This window comes from Penicillium roqueforti, assembly GCF_015533775.1.
Source record: "Penicillium roqueforti strain LCP96 04111 chromosome Unknown scaffold_08, whole genome shotgun sequence".
NCBI classification, from domain to species: Eukaryota; Fungi; Ascomycota; class Eurotiomycetes; order Eurotiales; family Aspergillaceae; genus Penicillium; species Penicillium roqueforti.
Window position 1 is genome coordinate 7,870 of NW_024067572.1, and position 23,167 is coordinate 31,036.

Consider the following 23,167-nt stretch of genomic DNA (forward strand, 5'->3'; position numbering starts at 1 on the left):
CTTGCCCCCCCCCCCCCCCCCCCCCCCCCCCCCCCCCCGCCCCCCCCCCCCCCCCCCCCCCCCCCCCCCCCCCCCCCCGCGTCATACGAGCCAAGAAGCGGTAGAGCTTCACCAGAACCTTCAAGTAGACGTTGTCGCTCTTGGGAGCCTTGCGGTGGCTGCTCCGCACATGGTGGCGGTCCAAGTCGATACCTGCAATTTATGAACGGTCAGTGGAATGAACTGACAACGAGAAGAAAAAGCGAAGGGGTTCGAATGAATGCTGCGGGATGCGATAATCGAGTAAAAGGAGATGATTGAACATACCCATGGCTGTGTATTGGTCGACTTCCCGGGAAATAGCTTGCTGTCGCACCCGTATGGAAAGTGCAGGAGGTTTTTGATCCTTGACTTTCGGCTGGACAGTGGTGTGTGGGTTTAGCCCTACGCTAGACCTGACTAGGAAAGGCGAGGCACATGACCTAAGTAAAGCCACGTGACTTGTACATGTTTCCATTCGCCACTTGGTCACGTGGTGTAGGGGTCTGGTTGCATCTAACAAATGAACCTTATCTTCAGATTCTGTTAGTTATCTGCCGTGCACTCTGTACGTCTACATCTCCAACCTACATCAACATCAACAATTCTGTATAACAGAACATTTCATCTACTCTTTATCTATGTGTATATATGCATTATGTATAATCAAATGTTAATGATAAAAATGAGAAAAATATATCTAGGCACATATGTTATTAGAACTATTCTCCATCATTCAAGCCGACAAAGAAATCACGAGTCATTTCATAACTCAACCAGCTGCTTGCCATACTAGGAGCAACTTTCAGAAGATTCGGCCCTATCCCCTTGAAGAGTCCACGTAGTCCCTCTTCAGCCACGATGACCCTCACAGCATCCCAGATCGAGGTGTATTGGTAACCCATTCCCGACATTGTGTTGATCTGGAATCGCCGACGTAGGACATCACTAAGGGAAAGTCAGTTTCACGGGGCCTAGCCAAATAGAATAAGATAACCGACAAAGGATAGGTACAGGTCTGGGCGACTGCCCCAGAGACCGCGCCGGCGAGTAATTTTCGACAAGAGCTAGGGTTTTTGTCCCCTTCTGGTGTTAGATACTTGCGCGCCGATTCGTAGGTCATGAAATTGAGTCCCACCTGTGGTTCGTCAGTTGTGACCAAGTCAAATTAAGCTGAAAACTCACGTATGGAGCTACCCCAGCAACAGTAGGAACAATTCCACGGTATAGAGCCTTTGTTCCACCTTCATTCTTATAGATCATGGTTATTGTCGTGAACATGCCTGGCAGTTTCTGGCTTGGATCTCTTGCTCCAAGTTCGGCAAATGAAGCAGATTGAATGGAAAGTCGTGTTCGAACAATGTCCAGAGGATAGGTGATAGTCACCGAAGTGATACCGGCAAGGCCGCCACAAAAAAGGCGAAGCATCGGGGTCATCTCACCATCGGGAGACTCTACGAACTGAATCAAAGAAATGTCAGTTTGCATCAAACCCTAGTTCTGCAGGATAGAAATAGCCACCCACTTGCTTATAAAAATTATAGCTTCCAAACTGTACCGCAGAGTAGGGGATAATGCGAATACAGTTTGTTCCATTTCCTCGCATGAAGCCCCGCCAGCCTTCTTCCCGCCCCATCTTTACTAAGGCTTTCCAGATTGACAATCTGTATTCTGTTCGACCGACGCTTTGAATCTGAAGAAGGATTTTCAATCTTTCGAGTGGCGACACTATTGTCCTGGAAACTGCACCAGCCACTCCACCAGCCATAAATGCAGCCACCATTGGTTCGGCGAGGTACTTCCTAGTACGAACCCAGATTGAGGGAGTTTTCTCCTTAATCAGCTCCTGCTTAATCAACTAGTCAGCCTCGCAGCGCATATGGACCGGAGATCCCCTTCTCACCTTAGCTGCATTTGAACTAGATGGAAACTTGGATAGAGTCTGCAAGGCAGGCTTTGGATCACCTTCCAACTGCTCCTTTTGAACATCCTGGCGATCTAAGCTCATCTTGACGATATGCACATCCGGTTCGGCAATGAGGTTGATAAAGAAGTCCTTTGTGATCTGCCGTGTAATGATTTTCTGAAATTATTTTAATTGGAGAATGATGCTTGATTGTCGCTGAAAATCAAATGCGATATAACACTATTGATGTAGTGCTAGCCATGAAGATTGGTTGTTTTCCAAGGCTTGGTGATCTAAAAACACATCATTGATTTTGTGTCAAGTGGTGTATTGCTTTTTTTTCCAACGGCCATATAACTGAGGTATAAAGGGTAATGTTGATAGTGGATTTGCCAAAAAGGAGAAGCGTCGAAAAGAAAGGACGGGTTGTTGGGCCGGAGTTGCTTTTCTTTTCCCCTTCAATGTTGGGAGGAGATGTCGTTGAACAGGTCAAGAGAAAGAAGGAATAAGAACACAAATAAATCACACAAGAGGTGGTATGTATACCTGGAAAAGGTGCTTGGAGGTTTAGAAAGAGAAGAACATCCCGACTTACCGACAGACACGGTACCTCCCGATAGTCCGCCACTTATATTACGTACCTACATTGGGGGGTCCACGGGCGAACTAGTTACATAGTATAGTTCCCTCAAACCGATTGTATAAGTACTCCAGACAGATCAAATCTAGATCTAGATCTATGATTTAAATAAAGAATATTACACTTGTCAAGAGCCTATTTATCAATACCAAGTTTCTCTCGTAAAATAAAACAGAGAAGAAAAATCAAAGAAACCAAAGAATAAACCTTTCATCAATTGCGTCATTGGCATGTTTGATCCACCGTAGCACCTTTATCACGATTTCTTTCTTGCGCCCTCTCTCTCTTCCTTATACTCTTTATCCTCTTGAAGCTTCTTAAGCTCCATCTCTCATTTCAAATTCTTCCAAATACTTTCCAACTGACACAATCTTCTTTATTTTTCATTGCTCTGTGCTAACGGCACCATGTCTTCTCGCTCTGGAACTACTCTGTATGTTACCGGGTTTGGCCATGGCACCCGTGCTCGCGATCTTGCCTACGAATTCGAACGGTACGTGTCGCCTATACCTTCGCCTCTACGAACTTCGATTCCCATCCTTCCGACGACCTCCCGATGAAGACCATTGGCACTAAATGCCTTGGACGACACTCTTCTTTCTACTAGCGTGACATTGGTGTGGAAGCTTGTGTCTACGTTGCCCCGTCTCACTCCTTGGGCAACTGTCAGCTAGTCTTGGTCATTCCTTATCATAATTTCTCTTAATACCGATACCTGAAGCTAGCTCAACTGATTTTGGAACTAGTTATGGGCGTCTTGTTCGCTGTGATATCCCTGCCCCGCGCACTCCCTCTAGCCGACTGTGAGTTGAAATGATATCTGAAACCACTTTACCTGTCTAATCTAAGTCGCTTAGTTTCGCATTCGTTGAATACGAGAGTCGCCGCGATGCCGATGATGCTTACCACGAGATGCACAACAAGCGTATCGGCCGCGATGATTTGCTGAAGATTGAGGTAAGCATATCCGCCCCCCCGAAGCTTTGTTAAATATCTTTTAACCTATCTCCAGTGGGCACGTACTCCTCCCTCCGCTTCCTGGCGCTTTGACTCTGGCTCTGGCCGTGACGCTCCCCGTGACGCTCCCCGTGACGCTGGCCGCGATGCTGGCCGTGATCGTCGCCGTGATCGCACTCCTCCTCGCCGTGGTCGTTCTCCATCCCCCCGTCGTAGCCGTGGCGGCGACTATTCCCCCCGCCGAGATGATCGGTACGAACGTGACGCCGACCGTACCGACCGTGACTACGACCGCCGCGACCGTGATCCTGACCGCCGTGACCGTGACCACGATCGACGTGACCGTGACCGTTCTCGTGACCGCTCTCGCAGCCCTGACGACCGTGAACGCGATGGCAAAGATGACCGGGAAAGACGCGATGATGATCGCGAGCGTCGTGAGGAGGACCGTGAAAACGGCCCCAACGGTGAGGACAGGAAAGGTCAGTTGCCTCGGAATCTAACCTAGAAAACGTTCTTTTCACTCACATACAGCAGTACCCCTGGACCCAATGCCTTCTGCTCATGATGAGCTTGATACTGCTGAGTAGATAAACTCAGTATTACGTTCATTCGCTCTCGAACCATGCCCCCGTCGTCATTCTTTTTTCGTCTTCTGAAGGTGTCCTTCATTGCGGTTGAGCCAACGGGGAGGGAGGATACAAAGTTATCGCCCAGTGTTTCTCTTAATACCACCCTGTGGCATATCTCGTATCTCGTCCCCCTTTGCCTCTTGTGTGCTTCTGATTTCAAATGGCATGAAGCTTGCTCTTCGGGACAAGCTGGAGCCAAGTGAATGTGTGACCCTTGCTCCCCCTACCTTTTTTTTTTTTCGAATTTTCCTTTTCCCCAAGTTATTCCCAATATTTCTTTTTTGAGGTTGGTAATTTATCCTGGTCAGCAGCTCGGATCCCACCGAAGCGAACGTCGAGCGACCGTTCCAAGTCGGCGCCCAAAAACCACGATGAAATCCGTTTCGCCCTTCGTCTTGTTCGCAATTTAATTTGAAAGCGGTTATTTCAATTCCTCGCCCTCTCCGACCGGTCGCCATCCTATGTGGTCTGGTATTTTCTAAACCACTGTAGTGCCTTAGTTGTATGTGAGGTCAATGCAAAGCACCAGTTCTATGGCTTTGTTAATAACAAAAAAAAGCAATAGAATTTCTGAGATCATGACATGACGTAAGCTATTTGGCGCGGGGAACCGCAATCAATCCATCAAGCAATCCAGTAGAAGCATCCCTGAAGCCCAAATTATTGCAGCTTTATTCAACTTTCAGCTACTTTATACTACCTCCTGTCATGAGTTCAGCAAAGAAAACAGGTATCAGCATTGCTATCGATGTATTACCTCCCCCTTCACTACTTTATTCAGAACACTGACATAACAAAGAGAGGCGGCACATTTACAGACTGCATTGGAAATCCAGGGACAGGCCGCTTGGAAGATGACATTGTGATTAAACTGCTCTCAGAAGACCCCAACAGCTACGAAGATGCACCTTTGGAGGGGATCCGGCGTATTCTTTCCAAATTTACCGGTCATGAAATCCCTCGTGGGGAACCAATCGATACTTCCTTGATTCAGAGCATTCGCATGGGCACAACCGTGGCAACAAATGCGCTACTCGAACGGAAGGGGGAGAAAGTGGCACTAGTGGTAAGCAAGGGCTTCAAAGACTGCCTCGAGATTGGGAATCAGTCTCGTCCCAGAATATTTGACCTTGCTATCAAACGTCCCGATGTCCTTTACGAGGAGGTGGTTGAGGTAGACGAGCGTGTCACTTTGGAAGACTACGCAGAAGATCCGCAACGAAACACAACTGCCACTACTCTCCGGGAACAGGCCCGGGCAGAAGACGAGGTTGTTCGCGGCCTTTCTTCGGAAGCAGTTCGCATACTAAAGCGCCCATCTGAGGGCTTGGTGAGATCACAACTGAACGAGGTATATGACCGCGGGATTAGAAGCATAGCAGTATGTCTTATACATGGGTACACCTTTCCAGACCATGAGGCACTGGTGGGAAGAATCGCCAAGGATATTGGTTTCCACCATGTGAGTTTGAGCCACCAGCTCATGCCGATGATTAAACTTGTGCCGAGGACCACTTCAGCCTGCGCCGATGCATATTTGACCCCTGCCATCAAGAAGTATATCTCTGGATTCCAAGCCGGATTTGAAGGTGGTCTAGGCAGTGAAAGTGTCAAACAGCAGGCGAGCGCCAAAGGTGCTCGCTGTGAATTCATGCAATCGGATGGCGGTCTTGTGGACGTGGACCAATTTTCGGGCCTACGAGCAATTCTATCAGGGCCTGCTGGCGGAGTGGTGGGGTATGCGCTGACTTCCTACGATCCCTTGTCGAAAATACCAGTAATAGGGTTTGATATGGGAGGGACGAGCACGGATGTTAGCAGATACGGATCCGGTCGGTACGAGCACGTCTTTGAGACAACCACTGCTGGGGTGACGATTCAGTCTCCTCAGTTGGATATCAACACCGTTGCTGCAGGTGGTGGCTCGAGGTTGTTCTACCGTAACGATCTCTTCGTTGTTGGGCCCGAGTCAGCGGGAGCTCATCCAGGACCTGCATGTTACCGCAAGGGTGGACCACTCACAGTAACCGATGCCAATCTGTTTCTTGGGCGATTGGTCCCAGACTTCTTCCCGAAGATTTTCGGCTCAGATGAAACCCAGGGACTGGATGAACAAGCTAGTCGGATGTTGTTCGAAGAATTAACCAAAGAAATCAACCACAAGTTGACCAAAGGGGGCCAAAGTCGAGAAATGTCCCCTGACGAGGTTGCCTTCGGTTTTATCAAGGTAGCCAACGAGACAATGGCCCGGCCTATTCGATCCCTGACAGAGGCCAAGGGACATGACACATCAAAACATAGGTTGGCTACGTTTGGAGGAGCCGGGGGCCAACATGCCGTTGCCATTGCCGAGAGCTTGGGGATTCGGCAGATTTTGATTCATCGGTATTCCTCGGTGCTCTCGGCATACGGGATGGCACTGGCAGACGTCGTTGATGAAAACCAACAGCCCGAATCGAAGACCTGGGCTGATGATGGCAAGGAGGAGGTTCGGTATGCACTTTCTTCAAGAATGGAAGAATTAAAGAAACGATCTACGCAGAGGCTGCAAGAACAAGGCTTCGACAATGGTTCAATTGTGTTTGAAGAATACCTCAATATGCGATATCGAGGCACAGAATCTGCCTTGATGATACTTAAACCAAGCAAAGAGGAGGCCGATCTTCACTTTGGGGGCGACGAATGGGCTTTTGGGAAGGCATTTATGAAGCAACACGATCAAGAGTTTGGTTTTACTCTCCCAGATCGGGACATCATTGTGGATGACGTGCGGGTGAGAGGAATCGGCAAAGGATTCAAAATGTCCGAGAAGACTGTGGACCGGCAGATCCAGGAGTCCAACCCAAAGGATGTGACGACGGGCCAAGAACATCGCAGGTCTCTTGTATACTTCGAGGGCGGCCGACTTGAAACGCCAATCTATAAACTCGACGACTTGAAGGTTGATGAGCGAGTAAGAGGCCCAGCGATTTTAGCCGATGCCACTCAAACAATCGTGGTGCCCCCAGAAGCTTCGGCGCTCTTGACAAAAACCCACGTTGTCATCAATATTGGGGAATCTGATGCCAGCCAGCCAAAGATTAGCACTGGTAATGTGGATCCTATCCTGCTGAGCGTCTTCTCTCACAGATTCATGGCTATTGCCGAGCAAATGGGACGTGCTCTACAGAAGACAAGTGTAAGTACCAACGTAAAGGAACGACTTGACTACTCCTGCGCATTGTTCGACGCAGCAGGCGGGCTTGTTGCGAACGCGCCACATTTGCCCGTCCATCTCGGTAGCATGTCAACATGTGTACGGATACAGGCCCGGATCTGGCAAGGTAAATTGAAGCCCGGCGATGTGATCGTGTCAAACCACCCGGAATTTGGGGGAACTCATCTTCCAGACATCACAGTCCTGCAGCCTGCTTTTAGCGAGGGAAAGATCATATTCTACGTAGCTTCTAGGGCGCATCATGGTAAGACCCCCCGGCGAAAGGGAGAAGGGGGAAACAAACAGATATACTAACCTGCATGAAGCCGACATTGGAGGAATACTCCCGGGATCTATGCCACCTCATTCAAAAGAGCTTTACCAAGAAGGCGCAGCCATCAAGAGCGAAAAATTGGTATCAGAAGGCAAGTTTAACGAGGAGCGCATCACAGAATTGCTGTACAAAGAGCCGGCCCAGTACCCAAACTGCAGTGGGACGAGATGCCTAGCAGATAACTTGAATGATCTTAAGGCTCAGATTGCTGCGAATAAGAAAGGGATCAACTTGATCAGCACTCTAATCGAGGAGTACGGCGAGGATGTCGTGCAGTTTTATATGCACCAGATCCAAGACAATGCAGAGCTCAGCGTCCGCAATCTACTAAAAGACGTGAGCAGGAGATTTGCTGGTCAAGAACTGAGTGCTATTGATTATATGGACGACGGGAGCCCTATTCAATTGAAGATATCAATAGATGGGGAGAAAGGAGAGGCAATCTTCGATTTTGAGGGTACGGGCCCAGAAGTATACGGTATGAGAGTGGCTTTCAAGGTGAAACCTGATGTATGAGCTGACAATGACAGGCAATATCAATGCACCGGAGGCCGTCACATATTCAGCGATCATTTATTGCCTGCGATGCCTTATTTCAGCAGATATCCCATTGAATCAGGGCTGTTTAAAGCCCATTGACGTTCGAATTCCTCCTGGGAGTCTTCTATCCCCCTCGGAATCAGCTGCCGTGGTGGGTGGCAATGTTTTGACGGTAAGATTAGACAGATACTGACGTTGATCATGGGCTCATTTCTTATTTCTTCAGAGTCAACGAGTGACCGACGTCATTTTGAGATGCCTCCAGGCTTGCGCTGCGTCGCAGGGTGATACCAACAACCTCACATTTGGGTTTGGAGGGAATATGCCCGGTGAGACAGAAACGAAAGGGTTTGGTTACTATGAAACCATCGCCGGCGGTAGCGGGGCTGGTCCGACCTGGGAAGGCACTTCAGGGGTTCATACACACATGACCAACACCCGAATCACCGATGCAGAGGTGTTTGAGCGGCGGTACCCTGTGATCCTCCGAGAATTCAGTCTTCGGCCGAATTCAGGAGGTAATGGTCAACACCGCGGCGGGGACGGCGTTGTGCGAGACATTGAATTCCGTATTCCTGTGCAAGTCTCTATCCTCTCCGAACGAAGAGTCTATCATCCATATGGATTGGAGGGAGGCGAGGACGCCCAGTGTGGTCAGAACATCTGGGTGCGCCGCGTGAGAAAGCATGACGGAAGCTGGGAGGAAAGATATATCAATCTCGGCGCTAAGAATTCCGCTCAGATGCTAGCAGGGGAGCGAATCATTATCCGTACGCCTGGAGGAGGAGGGTGGGGCCAAATCGGAGACCAGCGCCAACTTCTCGAGGAGAAAGATCATCGTCATGCTTGGCGGGGGGGTTCTATTGCCAACAACATGGCGACGCAGGAGGCGAGTATATGATTTATAGGGAAATTTGGGAGTGAGTTGATTCAATCGGCCAAGGTCAATTTGATTATGATAAGAACGACAAGGGCTATTTATGGGCAACGTAAATTAAATCCTCCATGGCAATTATGCTTCACTCTCCTCATCACTTGTCGCCTCAATATTCTGCTTTGATAGACCTTGGTTGTCCGAATGAGCATGTCCTTGCTCTCCTTGATCGGACAGGCCACCCTCTGCCGAGTAGACAGGCCGAGGCAGAGTTTCCCCATTTTCTTTCAATGCCTGCTCAATCTCAGGTAGAATAGAGACGATAGTAGCGAATTGATCCACGGGCATTGAGATACCCTACGTTGGGAATGAGAGTATTAGCACGGTTTATGAAAACTGACTGATCAATCAACCTTTTTTCCTGGCAACTCCTGCCCGTCCTTTTCATAGTATTCTCTAACATTCACCTGGGTTTTCCCACGGAAAGAAGATATGGTCAGGCGGCGCATTTTGGATATTTCCCAATAGCGATCTCCATTAGAGTCGATTTTGGTTTCCGCTGTGGTATTGACCTTGGCCTTCTTGGGGCGCACGCTATTATCAAGGCCAACGCCGGAGTCAGACGAACGTTTCCTGGATGACATGACTTGAATATGATATTGGGAAATGCGATTGGGAGAACGGATAGAAAAGATAGAAGGAGTAAGAAAGTGGAAAGGTGTCCAAGCACGAATGCGAAACGCGAAACGCGAACACGTCATCACGTGAAGACCAACATTATATACTCCGTGTTCATCTTTGACAATTCCTACCTACATGTGGTCTCTCATGTATATTCCAATATGATCCATTGAACATTTAAAGAGTCAATACTCTAAGGCCCTGTAGTAAAATCGAGAAGACAAATCCTCGAGCGACACTCTCAACTTGAAGACTATCAAAGATCTTCTCTAGCGCTTCTCGACTAGCAGCTGCCCCCATAACACTTGTTAAGGCCTGTGGAATTCCCCGCTGCACAAATAGTTTACGTGCAGTATCCCGTAATCGGATCTTCTCCTCCTCACTGGGTGGAGAGGGCCAGGCTTTAAGTTCCTCCTCTGTCGGAAGCGCGTTCTCACGAAGCTTGACGAGGTAATACCCCAGGGCGTCGTCCGAAGTGTGGCCTTCTATCATGGAATCTTGCAACAGCGTACGAATAGTTTCCAATGTCGGGCTGCCGGGACGTAGAATATACGATTTGGCAGCATTCAGAAGGGTCCGGCGTATGTTCCACGCAGACGACAAGGTGTACAACTCATTGATGACCGCAAAGATCAGCTCTACTGCTATTTTCGTCTCATCAGCTGTGATGGGATTCCCCTGATTGCGGGGTTTATCAATACTCTGCCCAGTATCTGATCGGCGATGTGATGAGGTTTGATCAATAGTTTCCGTTGCCCGGACATCAAGTTCTGCAGTATGATCGCTGATATCAAGTGAGGTTTTAGAGGGTGAGATCTCTGTGGTCCATGCACCCCGTTCACTCTCAAACGACTCTCTGGTACTGCCAACCGAAGACGACTTGGAAATTTCGCCTCCTTGGATTTCCAGGGGGTCGCTAGGGAACACCATAGGCGAATCAACGTTTTCGTTGCTTACGTCGGTACGATCAGCAAAGCTAAACCGTGTCTGCGACCGGATGGCGCGACTGGAGTCATCAACTTTGGGTTGAATCTGATCAGCACCGACAGCCGGTTTCTTGCCATTGGCGGTGCCGCCAAACACCCCTGTCATTCCTTCAAAGACGGCTTTACCGCCCCCTGCCACTCCCCTGGGCGCATTGGTCAATGCACCCAGCATACCCTTGCCCATGTGTTCAAACGCAATTTGACTAGGGAAAGAGAATCCCGGTTTGTTGTTACAGCTAGGTTGAGTGGAAGCACCAGCGTCTTTTTGCAAAAATCGCCGCATTCGATCAGTGTCGGCAAGTGACTCGTGCTTCATGGCATCTTGTAAATACCACCCAAGGTCCCGAGCGAGAGCTAGTCGTGTTTTGCCCTTCCAAGTGGGCAGTATGGGGTGACGCTCCGAGAAACTCGAAATCTGATTCAATCGTGAAACGGTCCCCAGTATCTCGTGAAGAGATTGGAAGTCCGAATATTTGCGAAACACCATCCATCCAGTCGAGCGTGTTGACGCTGGTTCGACCTGTAGCAGATAATCCCACACGGGTCGCGACTTGATTTGGCCTTTTTCATCCCTTGCTCCATCATCATCTACCAACACTTGTGCCCCATGAAGAATCAAAGGTGGCACAGAAGAGTCTTCGAATGATTTCGGGCTTGCAAGTGATTGCGTATTAGGTATCGGCCCCTGGTCTTCGTGGTTTTCGTTCTCATCAGTCGTGTCTGAAGCCAAATCAGTGTTCAAAGGGTAATTTTCGTCAAATTGTTCGTTTTGGCGCGTCCGTTCTGACTCCGAGTTCTGTGTATCGTGGGATACAATCATAGCACTCAGACGTTTCACCTCTAGAACCGCCTCTTCCTCTGTAGCCCTCGCTACATGCATGGAATCTCTCTGTGTGGCTTTGACGGAGTCTGCCTTTGGGTGTTCTGAAGACCTAGGAGCACTGACACCCTGGTTCCGTGCACCCTCAACGCCTGCGTCGATAGCGTGCATAATTTCGGATTCACCGCCCTGAAGAAGATAGATAATCCATTCATTGATAAATTCAGGACGGGCAAGACTGGTAACAGTTGACCCCAATATCACGCCCGCAAAGACCTCACGGAGGAAGTCCCGTACAGCCGGATAATTGTAGGTTTTGGCATCCAAGAAATTCGACAGTATGTCATCCGCGATCATGCTGAGTTTTTTCTTTTGTTGTTCCGCAGACAAGACATTCGCTAGGCTGCTATCCGGGAATTGTTCAAGGTATTGGTCCACGGTTTTTTGGGCTTCCGTCGGGGATGAGCTCGCAGCAGTGAATGCTGCTGCAAGTTCATTCAAGAATACAATGACGATAGATGAGGAGTTGGTGAGAAACTGCAAGAACGTGTCCTCTGTTCGTTTCCGCGAGAGGTGCGAAGAAACTGAAGTAATGAAATGAGTCAAAATCCTTCGACAGGAGTCTGGAAAACTTGGCTCGGACGGTAAAAGTGGCTCATACCAGTATCTTTATTTGGGATAAGCTACTTGTTTCACGGTTGGACAAGGGGACGTTAATAGAGGATACTTACTTGACATAATCTTGAATGACAGCATCGGTGAGCGTTCTCAGCGCGACAGCGGTGGCCGGTTGGAAGGTGGCATACTCCAAGTCTGCCGAAGACATATCTTCCAGCGTGTTTATAGAACCATCGTCCCCCTGGATGTCTGAAGCACCAGCCCGCCTCGGCCAGTCTAAAAGTCTGTTGGAGACTTCCAGGGCAAGTTCTCTACGCCGGTTGGGCTTTTGCACGTGGGACGCTTCTTCTCCGTGTTCGTTATCTGATCCCTCCCAGGACGCGTGTAGGACAACCCCCACAGCCACTCCAATCAGAAGTAGACCGATTCTCCCCAGGACAATATAGGTGACGAGTGCAAGAAGCGCAAAGACTCCAAGGAGGGTCTCATTGGTAGAGGTTGAGAGAAAATTGAGGATAGCATTGATGAGTTCCTTTGAGATCGCTGTATTTAAGATGGGATCTTTCGTCGTGGGAGTATTGTGGTCTTTGTCGGATGGAGCTGAAATGACTTCGGAGTCGTCATCACTGAGGCGACTCATTGTGCTGAGATATCCCGGGTTTGGAGGGTATCCAGAGTAACTTTAGTTAACCCTCCATGTCAAAATCAAATGTGAGTGACCTTGTAGATCTGTGTAGACAAGAAAATAAGGGGATACATAACTAGCAACCTGGGAAAAATGCTTGGCGGACTTGGCCAGTGCGTACATACCTGACACTCGTACTCCGGTATAAGAAAAGAACATTTAGACTTCATGGATGTACGGAAAACCATAGACAAAGCTAAACCGTATATATAATGTATTGTATGTATCCAATCATGATTTCCTTACAAGCATGAGCTATATAGCAAGGAATCTAAAGCTAACAGAAAGGAGTTGATCTTCGCTATCCGAGTGAATCTGAGCATTCAAAGAGCATGCGCTTCATGCCAGATGTAAAGAGATTGCGGTTGGGAGAAAGAAAAGGGAGGTACTCTACAGGGGATAACAACGACCCAAAAACGACCCAAAAACCCATCTGGTCGGGATATACTTAGTATATGTGGCCCTTGGGCAACAAACCACCAGTCCTCATGCGGCGTTCATCGAGAGGTACGGTACTCACTTCGATGAAATCCAAAGACATAAATTCCGACCGCATTAAGAAGAAATTCATGGATTGACTCGAGGAAATAATACCGTCGGAGATTGATGAATGGTCATGAAGAAAACTGGAGGAACAAAGATAGACAACAAAGAAGAACGAAAGATTTTGTAGGGGAATTTTATATTACCTAATACTTAGCCGACAATTCCTCGACGCTAGTCCCATTACAGTTAGATTACATAACTGGAGCCGAGGTCAGTTAGGTGGGCATACAAGCCTCAGATAGTGTAGTGTATTTTTCCAATCATTTCATCTATGTTTTTGTTTTCGTTTATGCCTCTGTCTTCTAGAAAGCATCTGCGAGAGCATAAAGTGATTGACATCCTCATCTCCCCAATAGGTGAGATGGCTAGCAATGCTGGCTATCAATGAGATATCGAAGGCTCCCCTATATTCCGTCAACAAGGTTCAACAATGCAGGGCATATAGTCTTACTCTTGGATGCTGTAGTCCACACGGCCGTTTGCATTCAAGGCACGCACTTTTGCGTCCTCGAATTTCAGCCTCCGATCCTGGTTAGTGTCGGCATCGGGATCTAGACTCTCGCCATGATGAACACTCCTGCTTTTTTGGAAACCATCGTAAAGAGTTTCTAGATCAGATTCAATCAATGTGTGATGGTGATCGTCGGATCCATCGGGTGTATGCTGAGCTGAGCCTGACTGTGACCGTCTATGGATTGATTCATCACCTATTTTACTACAAGTCCGAGCAGCCGATGAGGCGTCATCGCCATTCAGACCCAAGCTGCGATTCAATAAACTGCTTGCAACACCCGTGGTAAAATTTGTCCATAGGGATCCCACACTTTGGCCCATGCGGCTACCGAGAATAGACAGACTCTGACCAGAGGTCGTCCAGAGGCTTTTCTTCACCGAAGGTAGAGGCTGAGGCTTCAGGGTTGCCATCGCTGGAGATATCAAAGGCTCGACCCGGTAGCTCACCGGGTCAGAGGGATGGAAGATATTGTAGAGATCTCGACACCTTGGCGTTGAGATGATACCAGCATTGTCGCTGAGCGTATGTCTAGGACCATGCGAGTCCAAGTCGATCTCGACATCCATGGAATTTTTGCGATTTCGGGGACCTAAGGCAGAGTATCCACCAATCGTCTTACCCTTAAGCATTTGAAATAGTGCAATGGGTGATCCCAGACAGAAAAACTCTTCGCAGTCAAACTCAAACGCACTTGAACCCTTGGGGTGGGCCGAGTCGTCGCTCTCATGGGCCATTCCCTTGGAGGCACCATTCTGTCCGGTATTGCTTCCTGGCTGGTGACACAAGATGTCAAATAGAATCGCACTTCCAAGCGAATGGCCGCAGAGACTGACTGACCCCTTAAAAGAAGGGTTTTGCTTCCGGTACAGCCGGAGGATTCGATTGCATTCTTGGATGACAATATTGGAGATATGTTCACAGTACCCGCTTTGGTACAAGAGTACATCCATAGCCAAATCTGAAATGAGGTTTCGAACAGCAGGTACACTTTCCAGTGTTATATCGGACAAGCTGGGGTAAGCATCATCCTCGAGAGCGTCTGCATCAGTAAGATCCAGTTCTTTTCTGTTCCGCCGAACTCCTCGGTAAGGAAAGTCCAGAAGATGGCGCCAGCACCTGCTGAAATTAGCAAAAAGAAATGCCGAGCAAAGGAATCAGTCTCACACAGGAAGCACTTGAACACGGCAGTTCTTATCGCTGTCTGGATGCGCCGAGTTCAACGCTTGGAGGTCAGGTGAACCTTTGTAGACAGTTTTTAGCGTCTTGCGAAGCACATTTACATCGTGTATGAAATTGATGCTTTCCAGTCGCAAGCCGAGTCGCTGGCCAATTCCGTGGGTGACAAGAACTAGATGATCAACCTCGCGCTCTCTGTCCGCGCCGTCCACTTCCCTTGATTCTTCCATCTCCTGTTCCTCCTGCCTACGAGCCTGTTCCTCGAGGTCAGCTGGATTTTGCGGCTCGCCTGCGAGGGAGGACATTTGGCGTTCTAATGTTGATTTCGATCCACTTTCGTAGTCCTTGAACCCATCAGAGGAGGTTGACTTGTCTGTGTCTTTTTCTGTCTTTTCTTTCAAGGCCTCATTCAAACCTTTGGCGGGGTTTGACTCGCCCAGTGGTTTTTGTTTAGGACCCTTTGCTTCTGGTGTCTCTTTTGGCTTTCTGGGCTCGAAACCGCGAACCAACTTTGTTCCCGGAACGCCCCCTAGCTTTTGATATACCGAAGTACTGAAGCGTGACATGAAATCATCGTTCATAAGCCAGGCCGTCGTGGAATCTTGATAACCGACTATCCTATTCATGTAAGCGCCAAAGAGACGATACTGCTGAGGCTCCACTGTAGGACTAGGACTGCTGGAATCATTCCCTGCGGTACGAGGAGAAGAGTTCGGGTTGATTGATTGAGGGGATTTGGGATCTGGCTCAAAGGTGTTGATTGGCATCTGACCAGATCTATCTTCTTCGTTTGCTTGCGAATTCTGTTCTGATGGCTGGGACCTCCATGGACACAATTTGATATAGCCCTCTTCAAGTTGGGTAGCAAGGTTTTCTTCACATGGTTTTAGGCTAGATCCATCCTGAATGAACCACGTTCCACGACGGACTTCATACACAGGACCAATCCAATAGGTAGGACTCAATTCTCGTTGTTCCACATCGACATTGAAAAGAAAATCCTCATTCACAGGCACTTTGGTCAATACAGGTTCGCTGTCGTTTGGCGGGTTCTGTTGGCGGGCATCTTCGATGTCTGAGAGTTTCTGGAACATCGCTTCAATAGACTGAGAGTCTTTCCCTGGGAAAGGTATGAATTTCTTCGGCGATGGTAAGGGCTTTTGGTCCGCCTTTTTCTGTCCTATTATGGACGGTTTCCGCTTGGGCGAGTCCACTGCGTAGAACCACCTGACTTTCGATGGAGGGCAATCGGGAGGATAGCGTCGCATGCTTAATCGATGCATGTGGGTCACCGTGTGGTCCTCCCCTTGCGACCGCTGCAAGACATCCTTTTTCTGGTGATCTCCAAGCTGCGGTGTTGAGGTTGCGCTTTTTGGTGTACTCCATGGAGTGAGTGTCCCCAAGAACGACTTCTGCTCTGCACCCGCCATGGGGAGGAGCGCCCGTCGGAAGGTAGCGAAACAAACCAACGTGAGGAGCTGGGTTGAGGAACAGCGAAAGTGTCGGCACGACGTATGAACACGAATAGAGAAAGGGCCGCGGCCAAAAAGGTGTTCAAAACGGTAGGCAGGTGTTGGCGTTGCAATGAATGTTTCCAATTTTTGGAGATGGGAAATGATGTAATCCCAATTTCATGCAATTACGTTGTAATGTACAATGTTATACCGTACCATATCAACAATGTCCGTTCTTGACATAGGCCCGTTAATTATAGATATATACATATTTCTATATAAGGTCCCAATTCCATGTATTCATCTTTCATTGATAGTCTAAAGAGTTAGGGACTATAAGCCGTGGATACGTCAAATTCCCGAGGTCGGCGTATATATGGCTTTTTCTCAGTCAATTGTGGCGAACACCAGCATAATGACCAGCTAGGTAGATGAAATAGTTTCATGAAAGGTCACCATGTTATATATACTACATAGATAGGTAACTAGGTAACTAGGTAACTATAACATAGTATATATGTAAGATGTCGACGTCATCAGAAGAACTTCAACGTTCCCCAATACGATAATACGAGAACACGGCGTTACTGACATGATACTTACGCTCTCATACAACAATACCCCTGGCGTGATGTACTCTGTATCGTTAACCAACTACTTTCATTACGGTGTGGCTCGTCTCCCCCTCGGTTCGTCTATACCTGGCTGCCTTTCGCTTTGCACTGCCCACCTTGAGCACGCATCGGATTTCTTCTGATCCTTTGCTTACTTTACCTCTTGACAATTGATCTGGCTCAGGGTGTAATCTACTTCCCTCCTTTTTTTTTTTTGTCGCAACACAGTCTTTCCCTGGGTGAACCCCTCAGCTGTTTTGCCCCAGGGTTGTGACTCCTGACAAGATGAACGTCTTCAAGCTTCAGAAGTACATTCTCTCTCCGTTCAATAAAAACAATATGCTGACCATTGCGATCCATGTAGGCGTTTTCCGCAGCTTGATCAAGGCGAGATATTTTCGCTCCAGGATGCATTCAACAGATTGGACGTCGAAGACCGTGGCTACCTTGATGAATCTACCGTGATCAAAGCTGCTCAACAATCAGAACGCCAGCCATATGATGTGGTGCGTGCAGCTTTGAAGGATGTGGAGCTCGACAGCTCCCGGCGCGTGGAACTCGAAGATTATGTTGATGTAATACAATCTCCCCGCTTCCCTTTCTCACCCCGCTGGTATTAATGGCATAGCAGCTCGTTTCCAAGCTCCGGACAGCCCCTACTGAAGGTGTCCGCGCAGCAGCTACCCCCGCGGCTGTGATCCAAGAGGCCGGCGCTGGCCCTGGAGCATCTCGACATGTCTCCAAAGGCAGTGTGGGTGGACGAATCCATGTCCAAGGATCATCCTCCAATGTCACGCATACGATCAACGAGGATGAACGAACAGAGTTCACGCGACACATCAATGCTGTCCTGGCGGGCGATCCGGATGTTGGCAACCTCCTACCTTTTCCCACCGATACATTTGAGATGTTTGATAAGTCCAAGGATGGCTTGGTCTTGGCAAAGTTGATCAACGATAGCGTACCAGATACCATTGATGAGCGCGTTCTGAATAAGGCCGGGAAGAAGATCAAGCAGCTGAATGCTTTCCACATGACCGAGAACAACAATATTGTTATCAACTCTGCCAAGGGTATCGGATGCTCAGTTGTCAACATTGGAAGCGGGGATATCATCGAAGTGCGCGAGCATTTAATTCTGGGCCTCATCTGGCAAATCATCCGCCGCGGTCTTCTTGGAAAGATTGATATCAAACTTCACCCGGAGCTTTACAGGCTTTTGGACGAGGATGAAACTCTGGAGCAGTTCTTGCGCCTGCCTCCAGAGCAGATTCTTCTTCGTTGGTTCAACTACCATTTGAAGAATGCGAAGTGGGACAGACGGTATGTACCGCCCGAGGGGGACACAAATAAAGACATATGGCTAACCGATGTAGGGTGACGAACTTTTCTACCGATGTCAAGGATGGCGAGAACTATACCGTTCTCCTCAACCAATTGGCACCCGATATCTGCTCGCGTGCCCCTCTCCAGACTCGAGACTTGCTTGAGCGGGCTGAGCAGGTCCTCCAGAACGCTGATTCCCTTGATTGCCGCAAGTTCCTGACCCCTACCTCATTGGTCGCCGGAAATCCCAAGCTAAACCTTGCCTTTGTTGCTAATCTGTTCAACACCCACCCTGGACTGGACCCGATTACCGAGGAGGAGAAGCTTGAGGTTGAAGACTTCGACGCTGAGGGTGAGCGAGAGGCCAGAGTCTTCACTCTGTGGTTGAATTCATTGGATGTGCAGCCGGCGGTCAACTCGCTATTTGATGACCTACGCGATGGCTCTGTTTTGTTGCAGGCATACGACAAGGTCATCCCTGGAAGCGTGAACTGGAGACATGTCAACAAGCCACCAGCGTCTGGTGGTGAACTGATGCGGTTCAAGGCTGTAGAAAATACCAATTATTCGATCGAGCTTGGGAAACATAATGGTTTCTCTCTCGTCGGCGTTCAGGGCGCTGATATCACTGATGGCCAACGAACACTCACTCTCGGATTGGTGTGGCAGCTGATGCGCCGTGATATTACCAACACACTCTCTGCGCTAGCCCAGCGCCTGGGCAAACGTGAAATAACCGATACTGAGATGATCCGCTGGGCCAATGACATGTCTAGCAGTGGCGGCAAGTCTTCCACAATACGCAGCTTCAAAGACAAATCTATTGGATCTGGAATCTTCCTCCTTGATGTACTCAACGGCATGAAGAGCAGCTATGTGGATTACGATCTGGTCACGCCTGGTCGGACCGACGAAGAGGCATACGCAAACGCTAAGCTTTCTATCAGTATCGCCAGGAAGATGGGTGCCACCATCTGGTTGGTTCCTGAGGACATCTGTCAAGTTCGGTCTCGTTTGGTCACTACGTTTATTGGTAAGTTAACACTTTCGTCGGTATGGCGGAAATTTAAGTCTCTAACAGATGATAGGTTCTCTTATGGCTACCCACGAGAAGATGTAAGGAATACAACAGCTCACTTTGGGCAATCGCAATTTTTATGGCATTGCATACCTTTTACTTTGTTTCCTCAAATACATGTAAATATGTCGCTTCTCAAGGCCAACCTAACCAAGTGTGGATCTCAATTGAAGTTTTATTGTTATCATGCTAGATATTTCCCTCTCCGATTGATTAAAGGTACTGATCAAACCATGCAACTGCCTACAAAAAAGTCAGACTGTTTGGCAAAGCGAATTGTTAGCTTGGTGATATCTGCGCAAACAGCAAATTCGTGCTCAACGCCACCGAACAAGTTGATCTGGTACGGCTGGCCAGTCTTGGCCAGGATATCCTCAGATTCATGGCACTTTGGGGCCAGAAAAATTGAGAAAATATTTAGTCCCGGCGCTATAACCGGATCAAGATTGTCGGCCGTCCCAGGCCGTCCTTTAAATCTTTTAATGATGCTTTACTTAGATATGAATGAATTAATCTAAAAGATAAGCATGACCAAAGCTACCAAAAATTCCACGCCGACTCCGACTAGTGGTCATAAAATTGCAAATCTCAAGGGTATAATGCCGCTCAAGTGACAGAAACAATCAGAGATTCTATATGACAGTTGATTCAACGAAGTTAATAAAAGAAGTATAAGATCCGCGGCTCGTACCCGAAACCGGATACAAGCCCTACCTGACCTGGTACTCCGTATAGCTGGCTGGTATACTGCGAGAAACGGGGTGGAAAGGAGTACAGATTTTGACGGCGTAAAACATAACACAAAACAGCACGAAGGCAGTATAAGCACCATAATCTTGAGCAAAGTCTTGCAAACGAATTCACCCCCGAGTTAATTACCAGCTGCAGCAATGGACAGCGGGCCTTGGATTGCTTGTAATTCCTCTGCGTCGACGAAACTAGTGTGTGCGACACAGGCAACATCGCAGGGACCTGGCTGGAACAGTCGCACGGCGTATTTTGTCTATATTTGTCAACTCGGGTAGCAGCAAGATATACGAAACATCAACATACTCCGAAGCAATAGCCGACAGCATCGACCCGATCGTAGCCCATGTTGGACTGTGTTTCCCTTGGTATCCCTTGAGCCACACGTTCTACACGGTCTGGCAGATGACCTAGAAGGCCTATTAGCCAGCCGACCAGATCGAAGCTAGCGGGGCGATTGTTCAACGGCTCTGGGTCACCGTGGAATAGGTCTGGCATGACGCCCAGATGGCCATTTGCCGCTAATTGGTTTGCAATGAGCTGCGCGTTAATGAAGCGGTGCGGTGAGCAACAGGATGGAACGCTTGTGGAACGCTTGGGGTGTGAAATGTAGACCTCAACTACTACCATCAGCGAAACTGTAGTCTATTTCCAGAGAATCAGAAGTATGGAAATGACGCAACAAGCAGCCGGTGAATTAGATTCCATTAAGATACAATCGAAATAGCGGTACGCGCGCGCGGGAGAGTGTGCGTACAAGAAGAATATCAGGAAGAGGAAGAGTACAGAGAAAGATACATATATATCAGGGTGGGATATAGAGTCCGTGCCCGTCCAATCGGAGGCGGTATAAAAACCATGTAGTAATCAATATGTAGGCGCAATCTATAGTTATATGGATTTGTTGTTTACATTGAAGCAGTAACCATCAACGGATATTCAGGTACTGTATCAAATCAAATGATCAAGTACAAGCTGCATAACAGACTTGGCCCTGTAAAGATACCCAGCCAAAAGAGGACATTGCCCAATAAACGGCGACCTCTCATCAGGCGAGTCCGGCTTAGCGCAACAAGTGGTAGCTGAGACATCTGGAGGATTAGTAGGTAACCTCGGAGCCGCCGGAATATGCACAGCATGAGAAGCTCATGTACACATGCAGATAAGAGAAAAGTGATGAGACTGGCAGATACCCGCGACAAACGGTATTCGCTGATGGAGCCATGGTATACATGCCGAAATAAAAAGTTATGGACAGGACGGTTCCAATCTCGCGCGAACTGATCCCACGAGACCGAGTTCCACCAATCGGAATAGAACCCTCGATCTGCAAACATGGTGATCTCGGCCACAGCATTAAGCTAGATGAACTTAGCAATAAATCAAGGTAGCAAACAGTCAAAGAGACTTACAACACATTCCCAGATCACGTAGAATGCCAGTAGATACTCCATCATGAACGGAAAAAGCAAGTCACCGAGAACCCAGGGGAATTCCCGAAGTCTCTGCTGCGCGGTCATTCCCTCCGCTTTCATACGCACGGTGTCCATCACCACCGGGTATATCCACGATTGAGAGACTGCAATCATAACTACAATAACGCCGAATGTGGCGAGGGTTTTCTCTGCGACATAGAGCCAATCAATTTTGTTGGTCCGCGGGTATTCGAGCTCATAAACCAATGTGGGCAATGCCATGAAGTCGCAGATATTTCTTATTGTCAAGTTTTGAGGATAGTGATTGTTGGTTAGGGAGCACCGGCCCTTTAATCCCTCAGATAAGACCTTGATCTCCTGCTCGAGCAGTTCTCTGAGCGATTTCACCTGGTTAGGTTCAAGTGGCACACCGGTCTCTATCGTTCTAATAAGAGATAAAAGCTGGTCGGTTTCATGAGATCGAGAATAGTTCTGTAGGTCAGAAGAGCGTTGACTAAAGTCTTTTCTCTTGAGGTCTATGATCTCAGCATTGACTTGTGTATCAATTGCAGAAGAGTGGCCCGTCTTGGTAGAAGTAGCATGTCCTCTTTCTTTGGCTTTGGTTTGGCCAAGACTTGCTTTCAGCATATCTCGTTTGCGATACATTTCCGATACTGCCCTCATTAGCTCCTGCTCACAACCGGACACAAATTGACATACAATAGCCATTGTAAGCTGCATAGCTGTGTTGCTTCATCAGCATAGCCAAGCAGTGTAATACGATAAAGACCGTGTGTGTCCACGGCCAATCGCGATGGTATGTCCACCATATAACGACTCCAAGGTATGTAGTTTGCCAGATCTGCACAGGTCAGCAATGTAACAGCGTCAAGGGCAGATTTTAAGACTGACATTCTGAATAAGCCAGCCGAGACCGTTCCAGCGAATGTATCCCCTGAGTATCACTCGTTGTAGTATCAGACAAAACCCCGTAGACCAACAAAGGAGCAAGTCAGTCAGTCCAAGGACCATGACATCTTTATCCATCATAAGATGGATAATCTCATTCTTGCCCCATATGCTGCCGTAAGTTCTCCAATTGTTGGCAGCAAGCCTGAACAACATCAAGGTCACCCCCATCCAGAAGAGAACAAAAAATCCATGGAACTGGGGGGCAGTGGTTCCCAAATTTTGAAAAGTACTCAGTTGTCGGGTAAATTTCAGGTCTTGGAACCTGAATTTCCGTTTCTCACCCGACTGATGTGAGAGATTGTGCTTGAGAATCTCCTGTAAAAGCTCGGCATCCTCTGCGGTGAGCAAGTATTGGCCAGCTTGCTCAGTCTCGGTCGATGCTGGTTCTTCCAAGTCCATGATTATGCATCATATACTCCGTAGATAGTTTCAAATCTC

At 48.3% G+C, this 23,167-nt stretch overlaps 9 protein-coding genes across 9 annotated transcripts in view; 3 read left to right on the top strand and 6 right to left on the bottom strand.

Moving 5' to 3' along the window:
* Positions 1-310, bottom strand: part of LCP9604111_4102 (60S ribosomal protein eL18) — a gene marked incomplete at both ends in the record, with an annotated part of 1,012 nt that extends 702 nt beyond the window's left edge. Inside the window, 2 exons of the mRNA XM_039071765.1 lie at positions 88-192; positions 307-310. Coding sequence (XP_038929664.1) covers positions 88-192; positions 307-310 — 109 coding nt within the window. The remainder of the gene's footprint in view (positions 1-87; positions 193-306) is intronic.
* Positions 311-740: 430 nt separating this feature from the next.
* On the bottom strand, positions 741-2,026 carry LCP9604111_4103 (putative mitochondrial carrier protein; the record flags this gene model as incomplete). The annotated part of the gene is made up of 5 exons (XM_039071766.1): positions 741-966; positions 1,020-1,156; positions 1,204-1,479; positions 1,544-1,867; positions 1,922-2,026. 5 exons carry the CDS (start codon positions 2,024-2,026, stop codon positions 741-743), a joined length of 1,068 nt encoding a protein of 355 aa, XP_038929665.1.
* A 945-nt stretch (positions 2,027-2,971) lies between these two features.
* LCP9604111_4104 (RNA-binding protein) lies at positions 2,972-4,111 on the top strand (the record flags this gene model as incomplete). The annotated part of the gene is made up of 5 exons (XM_039071767.1): positions 2,972-3,057; positions 3,311-3,367; positions 3,422-3,521; positions 3,577-4,003; positions 4,059-4,111. 5 exons carry the CDS (start codon positions 2,972-2,974, stop codon positions 4,109-4,111), a joined length of 723 nt encoding a protein of 240 aa, XP_038929666.1.
* Positions 4,112-4,861: 750 nt separating this feature from the next.
* LCP9604111_4105 (uncharacterized protein) lies at positions 4,862-9,124 on the top strand (the record flags this gene model as incomplete). The annotated part of the gene is made up of 5 exons (XM_039071768.1): positions 4,862-4,903; positions 4,953-7,614; positions 7,676-8,161; positions 8,214-8,395; positions 8,450-9,124. The coding sequence occupies 5 exons, from the start codon at positions 4,862-4,864 to the stop codon at positions 9,122-9,124; spliced, it is 4,047 nt and encodes a 1,348-aa protein (XP_038929667.1).
* A 111-nt stretch (positions 9,125-9,235) lies between these two features.
* LCP9604111_4106 (transcriptional coactivator p15/PC4 family protein) lies at positions 9,236-9,741 on the bottom strand (the record flags this gene model as incomplete). Its single annotated transcript, XM_039071769.1, has 2 exons — positions 9,236-9,454; positions 9,511-9,741. The coding sequence occupies 2 exons, from the start codon at positions 9,739-9,741 to the stop codon at positions 9,236-9,238; spliced, it is 450 nt and encodes a 149-aa protein (XP_038929668.1).
* Positions 9,742-9,955: 214 nt separating this feature from the next.
* LCP9604111_4107 (uncharacterized protein) lies at positions 9,956-12,842 on the bottom strand (the record flags this gene model as incomplete). Its single annotated transcript, XM_039071770.1, has 2 exons — positions 9,956-12,251; positions 12,316-12,842. 2 exons carry the CDS (start codon positions 12,840-12,842, stop codon positions 9,956-9,958), a joined length of 2,823 nt encoding a protein of 940 aa, XP_038929669.1.
* An 856-nt stretch (positions 12,843-13,698) lies between these two features.
* LCP9604111_4108 (DDHD family phospholipase) lies at positions 13,699-16,553 on the bottom strand (the record flags this gene model as incomplete). Its single annotated transcript, XM_039071771.1, has 3 exons — positions 13,699-13,837; positions 13,885-15,063; positions 15,112-16,553. 3 exons carry the CDS (start codon positions 16,551-16,553, stop codon positions 13,699-13,701), a joined length of 2,760 nt encoding a protein of 919 aa, XP_038929670.1.
* Positions 16,554-17,476: 923 nt separating this feature from the next.
* Positions 17,477-19,637, top strand: sac6 (fimbrin; the record flags this gene model as incomplete). Its single annotated transcript, XM_039071772.1, has 5 exons — positions 17,477-17,499; positions 17,556-17,766; positions 17,823-18,514; positions 18,568-19,550; positions 19,606-19,637. The coding sequence occupies 5 exons, from the start codon at positions 17,477-17,479 to the stop codon at positions 19,635-19,637; spliced, it is 1,941 nt and encodes a 646-aa protein (XP_038929671.1).
* Positions 19,638-20,466: 829 nt separating this feature from the next.
* Positions 20,467-23,128, bottom strand: LCP9604111_4110 (uncharacterized protein; the record flags this gene model as incomplete). Its single annotated transcript, XM_039071774.1, has 6 exons — positions 20,467-20,598; positions 20,649-20,706; positions 21,678-21,703; positions 21,755-22,431; positions 22,478-22,619; positions 22,670-23,128. 6 exons carry the CDS (start codon positions 23,126-23,128, stop codon positions 20,467-20,469), a joined length of 1,494 nt encoding a protein of 497 aa, XP_038929672.1.
* Positions 23,129-23,167: the final 39 nt, after the last annotated feature.